At 41.8% G+C, this 25804-nt stretch overlaps 2 protein-coding genes across 2 annotated transcripts; one reads left to right on the forward strand and one right to left on the reverse strand.

Moving 5' to 3' along the window:
• Window positions 1-246: 246 nt before the first annotated feature.
• On the forward strand, window positions 247-7347 carry LOC123425050 (C2 domain-containing protein At1g53590-like). The gene is made up of 12 exons (XM_045108717.1): window positions 247-537; window positions 2784-2858; window positions 2986-3129; window positions 3251-3346; window positions 3435-3566; window positions 3951-4103; window positions 4202-4243; window positions 4446-4500; window positions 5266-5358; window positions 5460-5643; window positions 5760-5886; window positions 6321-7347. Exons 1-12 carry the CDS (start codon window positions 412-414, stop codon window positions 7173-7175), a joined length of 2082 nt encoding a protein of 693 aa, XP_044964652.1. The 5' UTR covers window positions 247-411; the 3' UTR covers window positions 7176-7347.
• A 4604-nt stretch (window positions 7348-11951) lies between these two features.
• Window positions 11952-16060, reverse strand: LOC123425051 (stomatal closure-related actin-binding protein 1-like). The gene is made up of 13 exons (XM_045108718.1): window positions 16008-16060; window positions 15615-15921; window positions 15394-15522; window positions 15101-15193; window positions 14419-14559; window positions 13843-13911; window positions 13650-13733; window positions 13386-13560; window positions 13191-13307; window positions 13045-13103; window positions 12630-12764; window positions 12398-12547; window positions 11952-12316 (listed from the first exon to the last, which is right to left on the reverse strand). Exons 1-13 carry the CDS (start codon window positions 16043-16045, stop codon window positions 12278-12280), a joined length of 1536 nt encoding a protein of 511 aa, XP_044964653.1. The 5' UTR covers window positions 16046-16060; the 3' UTR covers window positions 11952-12277.
• Between the last annotated feature and the right edge of the window lie 9744 nt (window positions 16061-25804).

The following is a 25804-nucleotide window of genomic DNA, read 5'->3' on the forward strand; positions in this document are numbered from 1 at the left end:
GAAAACGGGAACGGGAAACCGGGCGTCACGCGCGCGCCCAAAAAAGGGCCCCAAAACTCCGTCCGATTTCCGATCCGATCAGATCCCGCAAGCAAATCGAAAACCGGACCCCGCGGCGGGGCCCGCCTCAGCTCCCGCGCCCGCGCCACGTGACCCCGCCCGCCCGCCACGTTCCTCCGCCGCCGCCTCCCGAGAGCGGCCGGTGGCATACATCCACTGCGCCAGAGACGACAGCAGAGGCGTCGGCTGCCGCGTCCTCGTCGGGTTTATTTATTTTAGGCCCCCTCCACACCTTTTGCCTCCTCGTCCCCCACCCCCCACCCCACACCACCGGCTCCGGCTCCGGCCCCTGTCCCTCCACAGAGCGCGCGCGCACGCCGAGGAGGTTTCTTCCACCCCGCTCGCCGGCCGATGGATATAACGGAGGTGACGGTGGTGCACCACGCCGCGCTGGCGCTGGCCGCGCTCTGGGCGGCCGCCAACGCCGGCTGGGCGCACCCGGCGCTCTTCCTCCTCGCCCTCGTCTACATCTTCGCGGTGAGTCACTCTTTCCCTCCCTGCCACACCGCGCCTACCCCCTCCCTCCCCCTCCTCCTTCCTGATCGCTTCCTACCTCTTCCGTTGCATTGATTGGTCAGAGGTCGGCACCGTGATTGCTAGTACTACTATTGGCTTCCCATTTAATTTCTGGATGGATGTTGAATTAATTTCGTCCTCTGGTAATCTGGGTGTTCATGGGGACTCCGGATGGGAATCCGTGGCCCATGCGAGTTCGGTCATGGGCTAGTTTTTGAACAAATTGGTTGCTACTCCCTCCTTAAACTAATATAAGAGTGTTCAGATTACTAAAGTAGTGTTCTAAATGTTCTTATATTAGTTTACGGAGGGAGTACTTGCTACTAAACTCCTCCCTCCGTCGCTGTGCTACTGTAACTTCACATTTGACTAAGTGCGCCTCTTTGACACCAAGTTGCTGTCATGACATGGAGTAATTGGTTTGGTGAGTCCAATCCGGAACCCTGATCCGTTGATATTTCTCATTTGCTTACATAAGACTAGGACTACTAGATGATGGTCATTCAGAAAGAAAAAAAACTGTCAGACCTCAATAATAAAAAGGAAAAAATGTTGGAAAACGAAACACTGTGCATTGAATGGAGTCTGTGTGGCCGACTGGGTTACAAGCCAAGGAAGAGTTGCCTCCCTCTTGGATTTTTGGTTAGCTAGCTGTAAGCAAGAAGCCTTGCATAGGAAGAGTGAGGTCATAGAGATGGTGGAGCCGGTGAGGGACATATCTAATACTTTTTGGGATTCTGCATATTCCTCACAATATAGTATATGAGCTCTCCACAAGTGGCACTTTATTGCCTACGCACAACCTCTTTTAGCACATTGTGGATGTGATTACAGCACCAACTCTTGGAGAAGAAATCCTCCCAAAAATAAATAATGGAATGCCAGAGATGACTGACTGTAAGGTTATTGATCATTGGACCATATTTGAATTCCCCCACTGGTGGATTGGCCCATGATGCAAGGGATAGCACATGCCTAACTGAAGATGGAGATGGTGCAGTGGTTAGCACATGCACAAAGGCAATCAAAGCAGTTTTTTTTTCTTTGGTTAAAATCTAGTATCTCAACTTCTGAAATTTGTGCTATACAAGCAGAATTTTATTACTCTTCAAGTTACTTGAGCAATATTTTCGTCAAGAAATGGCAAAAGAAATAGAACCATGAACAGACGAGCACATAACAGTTAGTTAGCTGGTGGCGAAGACACGTCCCTTATATACTTAATTGTTCAGAGCCATTACACTGGCTCGCAGTGACTAATGAGCACGTCTTAGTGGACAGTTCCATACATATGGAGATGGTTACCGATCAATCTATCATCTATTTTTATCGGAATAAGATGACTTTTTTTATTTTGTGCATTTCCTCTGTTAGAATATGACAACTTTATTTTGTGTAACTTGGCCTCTTCATAAAAACTTCCATAGAAGTAGAACATTCATGTTCTCTAAATGGCAACTCAAATAGCATCATTTTCCAGTCCCATCAAACTTCATATTTGGTAAATGGCTGCAGTAGTTACTAGAATTAGGCATCATCTGTATTTGTGTTGTGTAAATGTTATGTAGGTATCCTATTGCGCTGTTTCCACCTTAATAAGATTCTGTTCAATGCTTTGGAGCATTTTATAAGTAGGTTTTGCTTGAGATGCATGTATGCTTGAAAAAATTGACCCATTCTCTTCACTGACATGAGTCTGAGTCTCTTGTGCAAGATGCATATTACAGCTGCGCGTACCGTCTAATATTACTAATTACATAGGTCAGATTTCCAAGGGCAAAATATACTGTTTTGGAGTGTGTTGCTTTCGAAATTTTGGGGGGCCACTATGCCACACTGAAGGAGTGACAATTTGTGTTATTTAATCAAGAGCCCCCTTATTTCTCCTATTGAATTGCTGCCTACAAAGTTGAATGATCACCAAAATGTAAAACGGTTTGTTCTATTACTTTCCGCAATCATTTCACTTTATGTTCTTGTCACTTTCACCCGAAAGAAACTATACTTAGTCAGCAAAATGTGTCTCTTCTTCAGAAACAAAATTCGAAAATAATGCCATACTACACACATCCGTACTGTGAACAGAAAGAGTTTCAGATGAATTTGATCACAGAGTATAGTGTAATGCTATAGCCCATCTTGTCATTTGTAGATCTTCCTTTTATTTCCTTCATAGCATCCATGGATTCTGATATGTTCCAAATCAGGTAAACGCACGGTACACAATGAGACTGAAGAAGCGATTACAGTTTGAAGAAAAGAGAAGTGCCAACCAAAGAAGGGTAATGCTACTGTACCCTCACGCAGTGATATCTTCCCTGTATGCACTTTTTACGTGTAACTCTTTTTTATCAAGTCTTTCGGTTCTCATGTTGATCAAAGAGCCTGCTCATTTTATTTCTGGAACAGCTCCTCTCTGATGCAGAGACAGTGAGGTGGTTGAATTATGCTGTTGAGAAGATGTGGCCAGTTTGCATGGAAAGGGTTGCATCCCAGCAGTTCCTTTTGCCCATATTCCCCTGGTTCATAAACAAGTTCAAACCATGGACCGCGGTAAGCTTGGATTTTGGACACTCCATTTTGTTTATTTTGTCATGCGCCTCTTAGGAGAGCAAGCTACTGGCTATCTTAAGAGTATTCTTCATTGTCCATGACACACTTAATACATTTGCAGAAGAAAGCAGAGATCCAAAGCCTTTACTTGGGTCGAAATCCGCCAATGTTTACAGATATCAGGGTCGTCAGTCAATCAACTGATGATGACCATCTGGTGTGTAATGGGATACCTTCCATATAGATGTCTTCTCTGGTACTCACTGCATGAATCTATAAAATTTGACATATGATGTCACTCCCAGGTTATGGAGCTAGGAATGAACTTCCTTGCTGCAGATGATATGGATGCAAGGATGGCTGTGCAACTAAGGAAGAGATTAGGGTTTGGTATTACAGCAAACATGCATATAACTGGCATGCATATCGAAGGCAAGGTAGGTAACTAACCGACATATGTCACCTACAGGCTTCACTCTAAGTAGGTGTACTTTTGTCAAGTGGAAGGGCAAAGTCCATTCTTTTAATCTCCTCTGAACTCCTAATGTTAAGGAAAAAATGTTATGATTAAGCATCTGATAAGGTTGGGTGAAGACCAAATGCATGAACAAGAAAAAATTATGTTCCCGCAATATGTATTCACCTCTTCAGATGATTTTTCTTGTTCATGCATCCTGTCCTGAAAAGGTGAACACATCAAGGGAAATACAACCCACTAGAATAAGGGACACTCATATTAGTTTCCTTGGCTTCAATAAGATAGGGTGTTTAATGCTTTCGGTTGCATTGTGCTCACCAGGCATGCCTGAATTCGTGTGTAGGTCCTTGTTGGTGTGAGGTTTCTTCGACAGTGGCCCTTTATTGGGCGTGTAAGAGTATGCTTTGTTGAGCCTCCATACTTCCAGATGACAGTGAAGCCGTTATTCAGTCATGGGCTTGACGTGACTGAACTTCCAGGAATTTCTGGATGGCTTGTAAGTCTTCCTTTTGATGTGCTTTTTTACTTTCTTCATTAATCGTCACTACATTCCATCGAGGGCACTGATTTCCCTTGATGTATTCAACTTTTCAGGACAGGATGTTGGATGTTGCCTTTGGACAGACCCTTGTTGAGGTAGATTATAGAAGTCATGCATTTTCAAACAAGCATGTATTTTTTAACATGATTTTTATGTATGCACTACTAGCAATTGTTTGAAATAAGTTTGTGCAAAAAAAGAATGCCACTGAACAGCATTCATATGAATTTATTGAGCAGTTCCTTGTACTATTTTTGGTACACACAAAAACAATAATCTGTAGAATTTCTTTTGCAGCCTAACATGCTAGTTATTGACATGGAGAAGTTTGCCTCAGATTCAGAGTCTACAGGTAAATGACATGATTTAATTGTTGTGCTTCAACTTGTTCTTGACCTGACTAATTTATTGTTCTTTCATTTTGCTGTTGTTAGTTCTGTGACCAATTCAGTTTGTTTATCATAGAACCACCGTAGTATTTTGTTGCAAGTTGGTCAAATCTAGATACTGTAGGGTTGTGGTGAGCTGAACTGATTTTCATCCAAAGAAAATGAATATATTTGGTGCTCCCCCTGTTTATGGACACATGCTATTTCACCCCGTAAAAAGAGGTTACATGCTATTTTGGATGTCGACTTGGTCTCCACTACATAACTTGACCATAATGTAAAATAACAGTATCATGGTAGTACCTGAGTGAATACAGTATACAGATGTTCTATTTTTGGTATCCTTTTTTAAGTGGGTCAATTGCATGCACCAGTTTTCAGATTTTTTATATATCCTAGTAGAGATAACTATTGATACCAGTGCAGAGGTGGCAAGTAGAGTTTATTTGACAAGGCAAAGTAGTGACCTAGATTAAACACCATTATGCCTTTGTATAAAATAATAAAATCAAAAAGGAAATTTCACCTCTGCTTGGCCTTGCTGTCAGCCAGACGTGTTGCCAGACACTATTGAGTATTGATTGCTAGCAGCACCATGCAGCAGCTGGCAGTCGAAAATAAACCATTTTCGCCTCTCTTCCCGTGTTTTTACTTGATGGGGATATCAACCGTACATCTTTTGTCCTATTCCACTGTGGAATTGATTTGCATCTATTATTATGTTTTAGATAATTGGTTCACTGTTGATGAGAAGCCACCTATTGCGCATGCCAAGGTAGAGATCATGGAGGGGGCTGAGATGAAACCTTCTGATCCAAATGGTATGTTCTTAATACCAAGATTGGCTCAACATTTCTTTCAGGAAAATGCAACTACATATTTAGATGATTCTCAATGAAATGCTCATTGAACTGATGTGCAGGTTTATCGGATCCCTATGTGAAAGGCCAGCTCGGACCGTACCGTTTCCAGACAAAGATCCATAAGAAAACTCTCAACCCCAAATGGCTGGAGCAGTTCAAGATACCCATTACTTCATGGGAATCATCCAATCTTCTTTCTCTTCAAGTTCGAGACAAGGACCACATCTTTGATGACCCACTTGGGTTAGTCTCTTTCACAAAGCCAAAACATCTCTTACAATCATTCAAGTTGTGTACGATCGATTACTTGCTCTGCATATACTTGGCATTCTTATTTCTCAATGATGATTTTCATGTAGAAACTGTTCAATCAGCATCAACAAGCTGAGAGGAGGACAAAGACACGATATGTGGATTCCACTAAAGCATATAAAGACAGGGAGGGTTCATATAGCTGTGACGGTACTTGAAGATGAAAACGGAAAGGTGAGAATAGATTTGAGATTCTGATTTATTTGTTTGTTCTGGATGGGATTACTGGGTGTCGACCAATTGGCTAGCTAGAGCAGGCTGAAATGCTCACAACCTGCTGATTGTTTTTTCACGTTACTAGATTTCTGAACTCAGAACACTGACAGGTCAAATTTTGCATTTTAATTTAGCATAAGGCTCAGCCTCAGCAGTGACTGTGCTTGCCTTACTTTAGAAATGCCACCAAGGGCTAGCCATGGTTGATCGTTTTTTTTCGGTTCTGCATGCCAGCCAGTTTTTAGTAACCGAATATAAATGCAGGAGTAATACTATTGTTTTTGTTTGTAAGGATTACAGTTTTTGCTTATCGCTGAACTACGCATGAGTTGAAACATGCTATGTATTTTAATGCGAGCTAGTTGTTTACATATGCTCTATCATGCTTGCAGGTACCTAGCGACGAAGATGAAGTGTGTGGAACACCCAAGGAGGGGAAAGCTAGCACACCAAGTTCTAGTTTTTCTTCCAGGACCAACACCGAAAGTGCACCCTCTGCGGGATACCGGAATATGACCGATGAATATGAACCTGTGGACATCAAAGGACTGGAAAAGGCTGGTGTCTGGGTACACCGGCCGGGCAGCGACGTCGCCGCTACCTGGGAGCCTCGGAAGGGGCGAGCGCGGTGCCAGGACTCCCAAATACTACGGGAGAACGACGGCTGCAGCGATAGCCCTCGGTCATCGGTGTCGGAGTCTCAGACAAGCAACTCCAGCACCGAAGAACCAGCCAGCGGCAACAAATCGCATCGCCACCTCCGCAAGGTGAAGAAGGGATTGGTGAAACTGGCTGGAGCTATGCGCCACAACAAGAACTCCAAGAACGCGAGCGACGACGAAGAAACCTCTCCGTACGAAACGCCGCACCCGAACATACGTCCCGTCGGGGAAAGCAGGGTGTCGGTGACGTATGTCGTCGACGAAGACCCCGGGAGCAGCAGCATGGAGCGGAGGTCGGATGCCGACCCGCAGTCCAGCCCCGAGAGGGCCGGGGACGAGAGCCCGACGAAGAGACAGCTGAGGAAGAAGGCGGCGCACATGGTGAAACACGCGGGGAAAGCCGCTCATAACCTGAAGAGCATGCTCAGCAGGAAGGGCCTTGACAAGGGCAAGGGTGATGAATGGAGAAACGAGGAGGAGGAAGACGATCTCGATGCGGCGAGAGTTGTTGTTTCTCCTCCTCATGCACGCGGCGGCAATGCGGGTGATGCTGCGGAGCCCTTGGTTGATAAGAAAGCGCAGTAGAATCTGGGGTGGTACATAGAGGTGGCTGGCGGTTTATCTTCTAGGTTTATCGGCAGGTGCTAGGGTAGTTACTTACATGGACAAAGTAGCATCCTTCTGTTGCGTTGGCTGAAGTGGTGTCGGTAAATATTGTATAGCACGTGCATTTCCTAAAGTATGCTTTTGGCTGGCACCTCAGAGAGTAATGTATATGTTTTTTTTTTCTTTTTTTGGTCAGAGAGAATTGTATCTCGAGGGACATGGAGTTTTGGCTCCCAGGTGCGTAAAATGAAAATATATATGGAGTAGCAAAGAAAACTAAAAAGTTCTGAATTTTATGAAAAAAACTAAAAAGTTCTGAATTTTATGAAAAAGATTCTCGGGTGTTTAATTTTATGAAAAAAACTAAAAAGTTCTGAATTTTATGAAAAAGATTCTCGGGTGCATAGTTTTGTGATGGAAAGCACTCAGTGCTCTATGCTAAAGTAATTAAAGGATGTTCCAAAAGTGTTACTGTTGGAAGCATTTTGTTTTTGTTGCTCAGAGGAATGTCATTCCACTGTAAAAGTGTTTTATTCAAAACTCACCGCCCGTCCGTCTGCTATCACCGAGCTAGTAAGCACCGTAAACACATGGAGCCAAATTTTAGAAAAAGACTTCACACAATTTCCTAGCTAGTACATGTGTGACTTTATTGGCCAAGTTTTACAAAAAGACTTGACACAATTTTCTAGCTAGTACATGTGTGACTTTATCCGCTGGCCGTCTCACCCAAGCAACCCGAACTTCCTGAAAAGCCTCCCTGCTAATGCATACGCTTAAGCCTCTCTATTCTCACACTGAGCATCCGTCTCCAAAATCACCCTTGAAATATTTAGCTCCTGAGCCAACAATAGAGTTCTTCGACACGCCATCAACTCTGTTACCTCAGCGTCAGCAACAGATGGGGAAAAAAATGGCAAGATCCCTCTACGAAATCACCATGGTTGTTGAGAAGAACGGCTCCCTGACACTTGTTGTTTTGACCGTCGGCGTTATCGTCGATCCACATCAATAAGTTATGCATGTTTGACATCATCAACATGCCATCTTATTATAACTAGTCATCACACTTTATCCTTGTTATTATCAGCCTATCAATTTTAGCATGCGTTCCTCCTGCAACATGCGGGTTATATTTTAGTTATTCTACTCGATCAAATAAGAATACAGAGAAGAGGCAGAGGCGCACGTCACGGTGAGAGAAAAGAGAGGAAAAGGTGGGATGAGAAAAAAACATTGGCCGGCAAGGCGATGAATGCCTTGGATGTGGTGAATAAGTGCTTCATGCGATTTACTATGTGGATGATGAGGCTATACCACCATGATTTTCAACGGGTTTTGTGGGTGCGAACCAAGCAAGTCTATTCTTATTAAACATTCTTGGGAAATTATAAAGAGAAGGGTCCCACCATAACTCTCCCATGCACATGTAAAAATCTTTCACCTCACGCTTACATCATCACATCAAATGTTTTTTTAAAATTTTAAAATGATTTATCTCACAGATTAATAATTTTATTCAGGATTCGTTTTCTTCGTTAGGTTCGTCTCGACGAGACCTTCAAAAGAAGATCCCATGTTGATATGTTTTATTGATTTTTTTTGTCATTTCTAGTTGCCACATTTATGTCATCATAGTTATCATCTTACGGATGTATAGTTGTCACAAAAGTTATAGATAGTTATCAGAACAATACTTTTATACTTTTTAAGCATTGCAATGTTATGTGAAGCTAAAAAGTGGATATTAAAACACTAACAAGAAGCAAGTAAATGCATGAGCCAGCACAAGTACAATGAATCAAGTTTTTTAATTGGGTATATCGACATTCATAAACCTGATAACCAAGTTGATTTAATGTAAGAAATATGTAACAAATAATATGATAAGTAAGTGATAGTAATCTGGCAAGTACCGAAGAAAACAAAAGTTGTCGAAACATGTCGACATGTGAGCTAGTTTTGAAGATCTCGTCGCGAAAAAGTCAGTGACGAAAGAGTGACGAAAGCGGATCATTAATTGAATTAACGGTTTTGTAGATAAAACTTTTTGAATTTCAAACATTGAAGGAAATCTTGATGACGCCATTGCATGCATGCATGATAAAGAGAGGGGAATTTACTGCTGCATATCCAAACTATTTGAAGTAATGAGTATGCAACTAGAGGAACATACTAATTTTGCATGCATGCTAATGTTCCATTAGCTAGGTCGTCACACCGGAAGACCCAGGTGCGGTGCCGCTCCTTAGTGTGGAAATTATAAAGAGAAGCGCCACACCACAACTCTCCCATGCAGCGGCTCGCGCAGCCTCATGCACATGTAAAAATCTTCCACCTCATGCTTACATCATCGCATTGAATGTTTTTTAAATTTTTTAAAATGATTGATCTCATAGATTAATAATTTTATTCAAGATTCGTTTTCTCCGTTAGGTTCGTCTCAACGAGACCTTCAAAATAAGATCCCATGTTGACATGTTTCGTTGATTTTTTTTCGTCATTTCTAGTTGCCATATTTTTGTCATCATAGTTGTCATCTTACGGATGTATAGTTGTCACAAAAGTTATAGATAGTTATCAGAACAATACTTTTATACTTTTTAAGCATTGCAATGTTATGTGAAGCTAAAAAGTGGATATTAAAACACTAACAAGAAGCAAGTAAATGCATGAACCAGCACAAGTACAATGAATCAAGTTTTGTAGTGGGGTATATCGACATTCATAAACCTGATAGCCAAGTTGATTTAATGCGAGAACTATGTAACAAATAATATGATAAGTAAGTGATAGTAATCTGGCAAGTACCGAAGAAAACAAAAGTTATCAAAACATGTCGACATGGGAGCCAGTTTTGAAGATCTCGTCACGAAAAAGTCAGTGACGAAAGCGGATCATTAATAGAATTAACGGTTTTGTAGATAAAACCTTTTAAATTTCAAACATTGAAGCAAATCTTGATGACGTCATTGCATGCATGCATGATAAAGAGAGGGGAATTTGCCGCTGCATATCCAAGCTATTTGAAGTAATGAGTATCCAACTAGAGGAACATACTAATTTTGCATGCATTCTAATGTTCCATTAGCTAGGCCGCCGAACCCGAAGACCCAGGTGTGGCGTCGCTCCGTAGTGTGGTCCAACATTTTTTTTTAAAGGGAAGGCCATATACATTATACAGAATCGACCCTTACAACAACAAGAAATTACAATCATGTCCTTAAAGAAAACAGGAGCATCTCCCTTGTGCATCCCTCGGCGACGTGTGGTGAGCAAAGCATTGCTGCAACTAAACTGATATCTGGAAGTTTGTAGACACAAGGGCTAAGAAAGTTGTCTATGTAGACTAAAGGACGTCGGTGACCGCGATATGGACAGATCACCGCCCCATAGGAGCTGACATGAAGAAGGGTCATAGGATAATTACAATCCCTTCTGTACACAACTTCAGACTTGTTTATAAAAAAAACGAGCTATCTATGTGAAGCCCCCATTAAAAACAAGCTCATGTGATGGCGAAGGTCACGCCCTATACTGAGGCAAAACTATCCAACCACCACATAGCTTATACACTACGGGGATGGTGTTTTGGCTCCGGCATATGCTCCCGGATGAATAGTAATAAAAAAACATATTAAATGTTTTCAAAAAAATCTGAAAAATTTTATAGATGATTGTATTAGTGTTGTAAACATGCATGATAATTTTCATACGATAAGGAGCAACGGTGTTTTGTCGACAAAAAAAAAAATTGGGGGTGACAATTTGGTGTAACTTTTGGTGTTTAATTTTTTTTTTTTGCACAAACCAAAATGTTTAACTTTTTGCCTCAAAATTTGCAGGTAGCATTTGGATGTGACTAAGTACACAAACAAATTTTGTCTTGATTTTTTTCATTTTAAACTTTTTTTGACCCCGGAAGCCGAAATGCATTTCCGATACACTACTCGTTTCATTATAGTCTAAGTCCACCATGGTAAGATCTCCGATCAAAACTCTTTAAGGTGACAAAGATCTAGAAAAATATTCAGCAGCAGAGCTGAAAGGAGGACCACTAACACAACCACAATCCAACTTCATGAAAACATGACGAAACCTATAGGAAAAAAAATATTATATATAATCTTTTGATGGCCACGAACCACCATCAACTGCAAGAACATGCATCTCTGAACCTAATGAAACACAACACAACAAGCTGTTCTGTGGGGTTAGGGTTTGGATGTTGCCTGCCTGACCGGCAGCTGCGTCATATAGTCAGGGACGAACGATTTGCTCGGACCCGTCCGGGTCTGTTTTTTTTAAATCCACGCAAAAGATTTGCCACATATATTAATTAAGAAAGAGAGGCCGAAGCCAAACTACAGATTAACTATGTGCTACATGTGTGCCCCCTGAAAAAGAAAGAATTACTCTTCCGGTATGATTGAACTCAACTTTTTTGCTCCCGTCAAAACCCAAAGGCTCGTGTCACTTTTGATGATACCGAAGATGACCGAAGGCAGAGCCGACTTGTGGCGGAAGACCTGTGCATTGCGTTCATTTCAGATGTTCCACCAAGTTAACATGGCAAGAGAGGCCACCAACGGTCTGTATCCACATTACCTTACCTTCTCTTGCACTTGATGGTTTTCAGGATTTCGTCAAGGCAGGATGAAGGGCTTGGTTTTGTTGAAGGGGCCGCATATTTCTTTATAATCATCATAAAGAAGAACAAATAGGCCAAGGTTCACACAACAAACAAGCTGGGTATGATGGTCTGCATCAGCATCACATTCTTATACTAGTTCACAAAAAAAATTACAATGGCGCTGGCACACAGCTATAGATCTCGCACCAGGGTCTCAGGAAAATAAAATTAAAAAACACGCTGCTCTACCTAGCAAAATACTAACTAGCAGGATACATTGACGTGAAAGAATAAGTAAGATGAAGAAACATAGGCAACAAAACTATGAACCGATGCCAAGTAGGCATTGAGCTACTACTAAACAGACGCCGCCGTGCACTGCACAGAGATAGATGTACACTGATTCCGTCAATGGTCAGAACTAAGTTAGCTGATGTGCTTGGTTGTGTTACCACGGAGTTTTGTCCCCTGGACCGGCAAGCACAATCTGCATTTCATTGAAAGAAAGAAGGTCAGGGCGTGTGTGACAGCCATGACACGGTCCAAAATACGAAGGGCCTGAGCTTACGTTGCAATCGATGGCGAATCTCCGGGCGAGCATGATCCCCGAGTTGCGCTCCCTGGGCGTCTCGAAGCCCAGGACCAAGCTGAGGCCTTCCCTGGGCTGCCAGAACATTGCTTGTGGTGCAGCATCTCCACCGCCCCTAACACCACATAGCTGAAGCAGGAGGATTAGATTGTGTTGCCATAGCCAGTAACACAACCAGTCTTGTGATGCTGAAAGTGTTGCTATAGGATACCTGCATCGACGACGAGTAGAATTCCCTGGCCACGACCGTCGTTCCTTTGGCAAGTCGCATCCGCAGTTTCCCGACGCATAGGACGTGGATGGAGTCTGTAGGCTGGTTGATTCCGTTCACTTTAAGGACAACAACCTGCCGTAAGGAGCAGAACAATGGCACATTCAAAAATATGACTTGAAGGAAGTAATTCAGTGGATAAAGCTGCCATGATGAACTGAGGGGTGCAAGTACGAAGGCCTTGTCAAGATAGGATAGACAGCTAGCATTATTCTGTTTTTCTAGTGCTACAGGAATATGATTTCTCGTCATAATAACAGCGGATGGCACGTCAACAGGTAAATTGCGCTACGGGCACCAAATCAGTTGAGTATAAGATAAGCAAAGATCAAACTTTGTATAGAGGTGATCATACATTGTAGTCGGTTTCGGGATTCCTTACAAGGGTCTCTACATAATCGACCAAACCTGGTGCTGTTCAATGACCAAAGTAATGTTAGCAATGTCATAACCATGAAAGAAGCTTAACTTTGTCAGATAACCATATGCAAACAAACAAACCAGGGTCTAATGGACCAGCAGTCTTCGCGACGGAGATTTCACCACCAAGGTTAACCTCAGCTTGCAAGTACCGCCCTACGTCATGAGGTTCTGGAGCATATACTAGCTTTGTGGCACCTAAAAATTTCCAGTGGTAACAAATATTTAAGAAGAATGTTATCTGTAGGAACTAGAGTTTTTGTAGTACTGCCCTACCGGAAATGATTTCCTTCTTGTGTCCCCCAGGCTGTATGCGGAACCATTGTACTGAATTGTTCGATAAGGCCACATCATTGTCGACAACTACGTGCAGCATTGAGCCTAAGCTTTCGAGACCCTCCAACCCACATGAGAGCACACCATTTTCCTTAAAACTTTGATGCAACTTCAACTAAAGATAACAGATCAAGATAATTCTATATAAGTGTAATGAGAGAGACACAAACTGAAGTCACCAAATACAGAACATGTAAGCCATACCTCTTTTAAAAGATGAGTGGAACTGGAAGATATCTCAGCATATTGATCACGTAGAACATGGATCTCGCTTTTTATGTCCATTGCCTACATAGGTATTAAGAGGCTTCAAATACATTTGATGTTGTATAAAATCCATATAACCACATAAATATGCCATATACACAAAACAACGCAATAAGCCTATGAAGTCTACCTTGCTGGGGCAATGCAGCATCTTGACTCTCCGTGCTTCTTGAACTTTTTCCTTAAGTTCATCCACATCCTTGCATATTTCAAACGGAAATAAAATTTAAATGTGCACAGTTCAGCTGGAAATAGAAGGAATTTTACATAAGAAAATGCATCAATCTCTTAACATACATGGAAGGTATGACAGACAGGAAACTGGGAGCAGTTCAAGGCCAAAAGCACCAACTAATAGAATGAAAAACACAGCAACAAAAATAGAACAGAGAAGTAATGTCCCAAGATAAATGACTTATGGTTCATACAAGATTCAATGAATTAAGTGATCAACATTTCATGTTAGAAACATTGTGCTGCTGAGCCACAGCAGTTCTGCCTCTGTGTAGAGAATGCTTATATCTGTACAAACAGTTGGCAGGAAGATCTTAAAAATTGAGGAAAGTGTCAAAGTACAGCATCTGGACAAGCAAGCAATAAAAGCAAAGTTGGGCAGGAAGATTCAGGCATAGTTCCAGGTAAGTATATGGTACTAAAGTAGAGAAAACAAGATAATATGGTGCTCATATAATTATATATAATTTACCTGCTTCACAATTCTTTGTGAACTGTTCTCTTTCTCTTTAAGTACTTTTTGAACTCTTTGTACAGCAGCTCTAGCATTTTCAATCTCTGTGCGGGCATTAGTTCGTTCTTCGTCAACAATTCTCCTAGCATCTTCAGAAGCCTACGAGCGATACAGAAAGAGTGATGTGTGAAAATGAAGAAATGAGAATATACCAAGATTAAGCATACTTGATATGGATAAATGATGATTATAAAAATACTAAAACGACGCGCCAATCCAAGAGGAATCGGAACATGCTTTACGCACAAATCATTGCCAGCATGTTATTTTCTGAACCATGGTAAGAAAATCAGGCAGAACTCCTAAAAATTTGCTGCTCAACAAACCATCTGCAGGCCCCTGAAATTTTGCTGTGCATTTGGAAGAGAAGAGCACCATTTCAAATCTGTAGTACTATGTGATAGTCTGTTTCTGAAGCCCCAACAAAGGCAAAATTCAACTACGCTTGCTTAATCATGGCTGATAATTTATATTTAAAAGGAACTAAATTTTTCTCCAAAGCCACTAGCAAGCAGGGAAAATAAACATTCCATTTAATACTACATTGTAAACAGAGAACACAGAATGGCTCATGGTACTAAAATGTGTTCACAAAGGGTCATAGAATAAAGATACTTCCAAAGTACAAGGATTAACTCACCAGTTTTAGTGAAGTCGCTATTCTCGTGACCTCGGTTTTCTGCTGAAGCAACTCATTTTCTCTTTTGGATAGCTGAACTGCTAAAATATCCACCTATAGAGAGTATCAAACTATTAAATTGCTCACAAAAAGGGATCATTTGGGCATATATATTTAGCTGGAGACTTCTTTTAAGAAACCAGAATGGTAAGTTTAGAACACTTGCAACGTCATTAAAGATACTCTAAACACACACTGAGGAAAAATAATCCTTCACGATGTTCTAAATATGGTTCAAAAGAAGAAAAACCAACCATAGATACTGATTCCTCGATTTCATCCTTATATTTGCCAGCTACTTGACCTCTCAGTGACTCCAATACACTCTTCAGATTCTTCAGAAGGATGTCTCGCTCCAATAAAGCCACTTGTTTACATTTAACCTGAGAGTTAAAGCCAATGCAATAAATGTCTTAAGGTCTACACTAACTGAACCATTGCCACATGAGTGTTCAGGAATCAGGAAGACCAATACCTCGTTAGACAATAATGTGGCAGTACTGAGGCCCTTCTCAAATTTCATTGCGAGCTCGCGGACTGAAAGACGCTGACGCCGACCAAGCAGATCTTCTGTCTCTTTGGCAACAGACTCCTTAAGAGATGGTGTTTCTGGCTCATCTGCAAATTTGATGACTATCCCATTCAAACCATTCTTGTAGGTAGGGAATTTATTTCTGATGATGTTTGCTGGGCGCAACGGCCCAGACCAGTTGTTCTGATTCTGCGCCTTCCGCCGAAAATCAAGTGTTGATGCCCGAGTCATCGGTAAGTATTTTTCACCCCTAATTCAAAAAAAACAAGCGTCAGTACCTCAAAAGATCACTGCTGGACACAATGAATACACCATTGGTGAAAAAAAAAACTATACATCACAGTTTTCTGCTTTAACGACGCGTCGACAAACATAGATGGCAAGAAGGAACACGGAAAATAACACCTGAATAGTAAAAATTATCAAACTGCAGCGTGGAAGCTGATGAAAAGGCAGAAGCAAGTGGAAGATTTGTCCCCTCCAAAAGAAAGAGAACAAAAGCAATACAAGTTCATCTAGCCAGGTGCATGTGCTACTACCAACCAACCCCAAGTGATGCAGGTATAATCATCACATGCTTATACTAGAGACCACCCACTAAACTCAGGACTAGAGACCTGCATTAGAAGCAACTGGAATCAGGATAACCAACTAACTTTTGCATGAATGTCTTGAATTGCACTAGACAGGACAGCGAGATGGCAGGCAGTACAGCTTCCCTGTACACTTGCAATGGTCAACGGGAATCATAAGGTTAGTTATCCAAAAAGGACAGCTAAGATGCCTGGCGTGGAGGGCTAAAGTTGTTGATGCACAGCAATACAAGGCTGATTCTGGCTACAGTATGTTGAAACAACTAAATCAAGGGAAATCCTTCAGTGTCAGTTATACTTATTTAGGAACAGGGGTAGTATGTTTCTTCAGTAGTTCGTCCAGTTAGTTTGTACTACTGGATACTACTGTAAATCCACACTCAGCTTCGCATACTGAACTACATGCCCTGCTTTCGACGGCACCAACCGAAATTGAAGTGTATGTACGCGTCTCCGAATTTGTGCCGCTTTTTTGTGATGGCACTAGGTTGTAGTATTGCGAAACGACCCACCTACCGCTTGCCATGCTCGCCGAATTCAACAACGCTTGCTTAAAGATTTCAGCAGTTACACCTCCATTGGAGCAAGGACAAAACCACACTGACATTTCCACACACACAAAAAAGGGAGAAAAGGGCACCAGAACGAGAGAGGAGGATAATCAAAATGAAAAGGCCAGAAAGAACAAGATAGAAGAAAGAAAGAAAAAAAAACCAAAGCTTTCCACCTCCGGCGGTGGTTCAAAAACGAGGGGGAAACCAAACGAGAAACACCAAGAACACGCTCCCGACAGAGAAAGGGGGGGCTGCTTACCGGAGCGCCAACCCTGCAACCCTGGCGGAACGCGGCGGCGCTCGGAGTCGGAGCCGTCTGCTCCGGTCAGGTCAAACGGCGCTCCCTCCCGGATCTCGCGCTCGCGGCGGCCTGGTCCGCTGCTGGCGCGCGCATTGGGGGCTGGGGGCTCGATTCGGAGACCTGCGGGGAACGTGGAGCGAATCTGGAAGAGAGTTTCGCGGTGGGTTTTTGGTGCGATAAAAATGGGAGGGAGGTTTATCCCTCTCTCTCTCTCTCTCTCTCTCTCGTCTCTCTGCGCGGTCTTCGCCCTGCTCTCCTCGTGCCCTCTGTCTCCTCGGCTGGGAAGGAGGGGAGGGAGCGGGTGCGAGCTTTGAATTCAATGGCCTGTTTTAGCGGGGGGGAGCGGATCCTCTCTGCTTCTGTACACGTTGCCCCTCTGTGCACATGGAGGAGAGCTATGGGGGATTGACACGTGCCCGGTGCTATGGTAGGATGGAGGCCCTGTTTGTTTAAAAAGTTTATGACTTTTTTTGTCCCAACTAAAAAGTCCATAGTCCCTATCTGTTTGGTTTTAGGGACTAAATATGGACTATAAGTTATTAAATAACATGATAAAAGATTATGTTACCCCTACTAATGGACTAGAGGTTATTAAATGACATGTTAAAAGCAGGGGCACTGTTGGAAAAAAGTCTCAAAAGGTCCCAAAAAGACTCTTCCTTAGAGACTTCTTTCTTTAGTCTCAAATGCCCACTTTTAGTCCCTAAAAAGTCCTTCATGTTTGGTTTAGATGTGACTAAAAGAGACTTTTTTTAGTCCCTACATCAAAAAGTCCGTGTAAACAAACACCCCCGGACTACTACTGTGTTGTTGCTAGCATGCTGCTACCACCATTCCAGTTTGAAATTTTAAAAAACTCCTTCAGCACCTACAGCCAAAATTTATAAATTCGGTCCCTCAAACGCCCACGGACCAGCTCGGTCAATGGTTGGACGTGTCCCTTATTTGTCCGTCCGCACAAACACACTTTTCGTTTTCTTCCTTATATGTCCGATCACTTGCACATGATTGATGGAGAAGAAGAGAGAATGAAAAGAATGAATAAAAAAATGTGGTCCGAAGTGGGGTCGAGTCCTACGTGACGGACTCCCCGGCGCATCAGCGAGCCTCATATCCTCCTCATATTTGAGTTAGATATGAGGGTTCGCGGACAGTCTGGATATATAGGGACGATATGAGTAGTCCGGTTGGGTTACTTTTTTCCTTCTCTTTTTTGTCCGGCCATTGACCGGACGTGTTATGAGGGGTCATTTAGGGGTCCGGCTATAGATGCTCTAATTTGATCCCATGGGTAAACATCTCGTGAAACAGACGCAAACTCTTGGGAAGGGGTAGGGGTTGTTGACGTTCAGACCTCCACCATGCAAGACTCGGGCACCCTACGGCCATTTAAATCTTTCTCTCAAGTCACTTTTCTTTCACTTCAACCATGCTCCTTTTTACATCTGCGCCATCCTCATCGTTCGTCATTGATGTATGTCTTCAGCCGTCAATCACGCATTGTCGGACGCCTGCAGCCTCCCACCCATGCGATTGTTTGCTATCGTCCACCTAGGATCCGTCCACAACCATGTACCATTCACCCCCTGCCGACGTCGTGCATGGCAGACACCACACCTGGCAGGTGTCGTTCAAATGTCATTGAGTTTTTTTGTTGACATTCTTATAATTTTTCAAAGTAAGCACGATCACGAGGTATTCGATGAGGAAGGATGAGTTGTTGTGTGATGCATGAAAAAACTTATTTATGGACTTTTATAGGCACGAGGCAAGGGGGCTAGACCTTTTGGCATGTGCATGTTTTGGTTCATGAGCAAGAGCACTTAGCGCCCTGTGACTTGCATGTGATACATGAACGCAAGCTGAGGTCGCTAGCCCATCGATGATCCACCATCCGCAACTCCGTCATGAAGTTTTGCGATGCTATTGCCAGAGAAGATGACCACCGAACTCGTCAATCATGGAGATCACAAGTTTTTGCTTCTTGTTGCTCTACATGCTTGTTAATTCATTGGTTCACTTAGTGTTGCAGGTTGATAATCATCAAGTTGTATAGCCCATATGTGTTGTCGTGTTGTGTCATAAAACCGAGGGCATGCGTTCATACATTGTTGGATAAAGCTCAAAGGACAGAGTGTATGGGAAGACATATGTGGATTTTGGCTCGAATATCGTTGAATTTGAAAAACTTGTTGAACATCCGGTTATTCGAATATAATATTTATATTTAAACTATTGTTGCATCGAAGATATTCACATGTTATTTATGGATGCATTGTATGATTCTTTATAATTATTTTAATTGTTACGGACTTAAAAGATAAGGATGAACGATTAGAAACAGTGTTGGGTAGTCGGCTTTCGTTTTCACGCATGTGCTGAATTGAATCCAACTCGCGGAGTGCATGCGATGAATTGAAACCAGTTCATGGATAAAATGATGTGTCTGTTTTAAGAGAAGGTGTACAAAATGTTTGACAACTATGTTTTTGTGTGTGTGTGGGGGGGGGGGGGGGGTATTTGTACCTATGTGTGCACTCTCCGTGTCTGGTGCGAGTGGATTTGTGTGCATGTATTAATTTATACTCCTTTCGTTTTTAAATAATATTTTTAAAAAATTCCACTACATTCTACCCCTCTGTTCCTAAATGTAAGTTTTTTAGAAATTTTACTAGAAAACTACATAGATATATATATATATGTGTGTGTGTATAGATATATTCATTTTATTTTATATGTAGTCCTAGTGAAATATCTAAAAAGACATATATTTAAGAACGAAGGGAGTACATATAAAACAAAATGAATGACTTTATAATTTAAAACATGTCTATAGACATTTATAGTAGTCTTTAATGAAAATTTTAAAAGACTTATCTTTCTCTTTCGTACTACCTTCACAGTTTAGAAGGCAGGGTTAAATTTATGTTCTTTTCCACAGCAGACAAGGTTTAGGGCGCATTATATTTACTCCTAGAAGCTAATTAGTACTCTATTATACTACTTTTATATGCATGCGTAGTAAGAATGCTATTTTTAGCCCATCTCACAACCAATCAATAAACACCTAGGTTCCAGAGAATTTGCATGCATGCCTTCTAAACCGTGACGGAGGGAGTACTTATAAAGGTTAGAATTGATGGTGAGTTCATTTGTGAAACCACATAAATAAACAAATGTACTTGTATCCATATATGAGACTAGCAACTTTTCAAAAGATAGAATAAACAAATGTCACTTTTATAAGACCTATCCCAAATAAACAAATACACTACTAGCCTAATATGAGAATAACACTTTTATAAAAACATAGATTATAAATGCATACGACTCCAGTTCAAAACGATGGTCTTTATATTAATTTATCTGTCCAACCAATTCTTCGAGTTATATAGCATAACAGAAGAGAGTGAACACATTTATTTATTTCTGCGGAGGAGTGAACGAACACATTGCAACTTCAACATGGTTGTAGATGTTGTCCTCCTACCAAATCCATGGTCTTGCATTCAAATTACTTACGACCATTCATCTATGTTTTAAAATTTAAAATGTTATCTCATTGTAAATCTCGCGAAGGACCTACAATGGTCGCTTAAAAATCTCGCGAAGGACATAGCTTGAAGGAGCCACACAGGTGTATCAGGAGAATCAGACAAGGGATAATTTTTAATGTGGTCAATAAGGTTCTCCCAAATATTCATAATTCTACCATCAACACATCTTCTAAAAGATAATCTAAGAGAAGTTCCATCCCAGACCTGGGACACAATACAATCTTGTTGGTTACAATATCGAACAACTCCCAAAAATTTACTTTAAGGGAATATTCCCTAGCCCACGTGTCATGCCAAAACCTAACATTAACACCATTACCAATTTTCCAATGGTAAAAGTTCCTGGCAGCTTGCAATGCCCAGGATACACTTTTCCAGAAAGGAGAACCTATTTGTTGTCTGGACCAGAATATATTTGGGTCAGAAACATTATACTTATAAGCAATTATTTTCTTCCAATTCTTGGATTCATTATGAAAGAATCTCTTCCCCCAAGAGGCCAGAAGGGACATGTTATATTCCCTCACATTGGGTATCCCCAAACCACCAAATTCCTTTTTCCTGGACACTAAACCCCAATTAGCTAAATGGAATTTGTGCTGGTCTCCTATATCCCCCCACAAAAAGTGAGCCATCTGGGAACTAATAGCATTAACAACCCATTTAGGAAACTTCATCACTGCCATAAGATAGGCTGGGATGCTTACAATGCAAGCACATAGCAGGATAATTTTGCCTCTATAGGTCAAATATCTACCCAACCATCCAGAAATGCCCTTAATAATTCTATCAATTAGTGGTTGTAAATCCTCTCATCTTAATTTTTCATAGTGTAGAGTGCACGACCCAAGCGGAGCACGCACGGGCGCGCGACGCGGGCCGCGGAGCACATGGGCGAGCGCGTGACACGGGGCGGAGCGCGGGCGCGCGCGACAGCTACTTGATAGGAAATGATCCTAAGTTACAGCAGAAAATCTGGGCCAAGACACTAGCCCTGTCCCCATCAACATTAATAGTGATGAGGTCACTCTTACGAAAATTAATTTCATACCCGAAAGACTTCCAAAATAGGACATAATCCATTTGAAGTTCTTTGCTTTTTCATATGAGTCCTCTAAAAAGAGGAGAGTGTCATCCGCATATTGAAGGCTAATTATCCCACCTTGAATAGTATTTGTCAGTAGCCCAGAAATTAAACCGTGATTAGAGGCTTTAGTTAGCATCTTAGAGAAAACGTCCGCCACTAAATTGAAAAGAAGTGGGGAGATAGGATCCCCTTGTTTAAGGCATTCTCCACTTGCAAAGTACGGACCTGTGGTATCACTGATTCTAACACTAAAAGTGCTTTTAAATAGAAGACATTTGATCCAAGAAATCCACCTAGGGCAAAAAAACCTGGACTCCAGCATTTCAAACTGAAAATCCCAACTAACTCGATCATACGCTTTTTCATAGTCCAGTTTGAGCACAAGCCCTGGAATGTTAGATCTCTTTACCTCATGTATCACTTCGTGAGCTAGTACCACACTCTCCAGAATATACCTTCCTTTAATAAACGCAGTTTGATTCGGGGAAATCAATCTATTGCTAATAGGAGATAATCTATTAGTAAGTGCCTTCGAAAAAATCTTAACTGCATAGTTACTAAGGTTGATAGGTCTAAATTTTTTCATAGATTTGGCATCACGTTCTTTTGGAATTAAAATGATTAAAGCAAAATTCAGCCTATGTAACTCTAGCCTACCTTCCTCAAAGTCCCTCACCAAAGCCATAAAATCTGACTTGATCAGGTCCCAAAAGGTCTGGTAAAAAAGAAAAAAAGGTCATCAGGGCCAGGGGCACCGTTGGCATATGAGCCAAAAATTGCCTCCTTAATTTCCTCCTTCGATTTTTTTGGAGATCTTCATTCTCAGTCTCAGAAATTAATTCATCACCCTGCCAGAAGGCAGGTCCGAGATGGATATTATGTCTCTCTTCACGGCCAAATAAACCTTTGTAAAAGGAAGTTGCTACGTTTAACATATCTTCATTAGTGAAAACAGGACCCTGGTTCCCAATTAATTCAGACAGATGATTCTTACGATGTCTATGATTAGCTAAAGCATGGAAGTACGCATTATTTTTGTCACCATCTTTAATTCTACGATCTCTAGATCTCTGCCACAAGGCAGTCTCCTCTTTTCTCATATTTTTTTCTAACTCAACCTTGATATCTTTCATACGAACTTTATCCTCCTCCGTAACACGGTCAGTTTCTGCAAACACGTCTAATATGTAAAATTCCTGAACCAGGTCCCTCTTTTTTTCTTGATTGCAGCCTCTATGTTTGCATTCCAACCCCTTATTTTCTTCCTGAGGCGTTTGGTTTTAGAAATCCAAACATCAATGGCCTATCCGCCTAAACTTGGGGCATTCCACACATTTTCCACAACTTTCCTAAAGTCAGGATGTTCCAACCACCATTTTAAAAACCTAAACAACTTTGGAGAGGTAACTCTTCGAGCCATAGTATCAAGCAACAAAGGAGTATGGTCACTACCAATCCTGGGGAGAGCCCTGAGAACCGATAGTGGAAATAAGGCATCCTAAGAAGGGGAGACAAACACTCTATCAATAGTGGCATAAATGGGGTTTTCCTGATTGTTGCACCAAGTATATTTCCTGTTGGCAATACTAATCTCCATCAAACCCCATTTATTAGCCCAATCAATTAAGAGGAAAGTGATCGAGTGATTCACATTGCCACTAATCTTATCAGATTCTGATATGATAAGATTAAAGTCACCACCCAAAAGGATGGGATAGGAAGCACTGCTCATCACCTCGTGCAACTCCGCAATAAATTATATCTTATGCTCATTATAAGATGTACCATAAATCGCAACAAATTGCCAGACAGAATTTTCAATTTTGTTCCTAACCGTGGCAGTCACACAAAACTTTCTATTGACAAAACCAGTGACTTCATAAACATCATTATTCATGCCCACAAGGACACCCCCCGCTGTTCTCTGTGCTGGTAATTGATGCCAAGTAAAACTAAAGTTACCAGAAATGGCACTCAGTGTATTGATATCAATATTATCTTTCTTGGTTTCAAAGAAACCAACAAAACCCACTAAATTAACTCTAAGAAACTCCCGCAGACGCTGAATTTTACCAGGTTGACCAAGGCCTCTATTATTCCAAAAGGCTCCTATCATGAAATCTTAAAGGGGTGAGATAGGCTACAAAGCCTTCTGGATTGTATCGGGCTTGGGCAGAAACCATCTAGATCAATAACGCCATTTGATCTAGTAGCATCATTCCTTTTAGTCACGGGAGATCCCCTCTCATCACTATGTATAGGTGTGTAAAGATCGTCAGGTAACACAGTTTCAGGGTTAGCATCAGCAAATTCCAAACATCTAAGCTGTTCTCTAAGCACTAAATCCTGGATAATATCTTTTTGTTCCTCACAATTATCACCCACACAGAGATCAATGCTAGAAACTTGATTAGCAAGCACATTAGTTGCAGTATTAACAAATGATTTACCTTGAAAAGAGGTAGGCATCTCCAGATTATTCTTTTGCAAGTAAGCAGTAGCTTTTTCCATGATCTTAATGTTGCCATGTTGCCTTGTGATAGGTCTAGTAGAGAGCACAGGCCCCCACTTCTTCTCCATAACCGAATCTCCTTTCAGCTTCTTTTCCATCTCAGCCATTTCCAGTGATTCCATCAAGGATCTTTTAGCAGAGCCAATGTTTGATGCTAACTTCTCAGGAAGGCAAACCATCTCAGGCAGTAGAACATCATCTTCTCCTTCAGAATCACCCATTTCAAACTTTCTGAGCTCGGCACAACAATATTCCATGTGGGAGCAAATATCCATATCCTCTTGAGTAATCACTGCAGCAGTTTCAGGAAGGTCCTCCACATGTGCACCGGGAGTCTTGATTTCAGTTTCTTCAATAAATTGTTCATGAACCTCATCATTCAGGATCATGGGGTGGAACTGAGTTGCAGACACATATGTTTCTCCCACTTTGCTACCAAAACCAGAAGGTTCACCACTGGAGAAGTTAGCCTTATCCAGTTCATCAATAGGTTCATCAGTTCCTCTCTCCATAAAATCTTTATCCTGGTTAAGATCCTCCTCCAACCTATCATCATCTCCAATATACAGGTCAGGATCCTCATCGTCTCCCTCAGACCCTTCTCCAATTTGAGTAAATCCCTCAACTTTAAAGTACAAAATGTACAACTTCTTCTTCATCTCCACCAACCTCTCATAAGGGATTCTAGTAGGGTCTCTACAAGCAACTTTGATTTTGATTTTCTCATAGAAACTTTTGAATATTCCATTCCAATCTACATCCATTAGAATACCAAAACAAGAAGCTATTTGAGCAAACACCTTCCAAGCACACCATTTGGGGGAAATTCCCTCCACCTGGATCCACACCTTAGTTAATTCTCCAAATGGTTCTAACATACCAGCCCATTCACAGATTTTGACACAGACACCATTAATAGGAAGATCAAAAGCAGGGAATTCAATGAGGTCTTCCACCTCCTTCCATGGTGGGAACCTCAGAAGAAATTTCTTCTCCTCCAGCTCCGTGATCTGCCATGGCCACTCTTTCCCTTTACAAAAGATACCATTCAGTTGGGTAATTAGGTCTGAGGCAGACACCACACTCTTCAGGACTCTAAGGATAGCACAATTCTTGTAGTTCAGCCAATTAGATTCAGCAGCAACAGGGATGTCAATTTGGTAGAAACCCAAACCCGTAGCTGCACTCCCAAAATACTCTGCAGAAGGTTGAAGACGAGCCCGTGCAATGCATTTGTTCACATTATGAGTACCAGAGCATATGAAGCACTTCTTTGGCTCAACACAATTCCCTACATAGTGGCCAGGTCAACTGCAGTTGAAGCAGATCATATCCTTGTACCATGGATCGAGAGGCTGCACCACTTGGGTTGGGGGAAGGACAAGGCCTGCAGCTTTCCCAACAGTGTTGGCTCGGACTTTAGGACCATTGCCAGCAGGTGGCTTCGGGGCTGGCACCACCATCTTTGCAGCAGGAGCAGCAGGGGGAGGGGGGGCTCCTTGCACCCCCTTCTTTGGAGGTTGTCTCTT

Source organism: Hordeum vulgare, chromosome 2H, assembly GCF_904849725.1.
Source record: "Hordeum vulgare subsp. vulgare chromosome 2H, MorexV3_pseudomolecules_assembly, whole genome shotgun sequence".
Taxonomy (NCBI): domain Eukaryota; kingdom Viridiplantae; phylum Streptophyta; class Magnoliopsida; order Poales; family Poaceae; genus Hordeum; species Hordeum vulgare.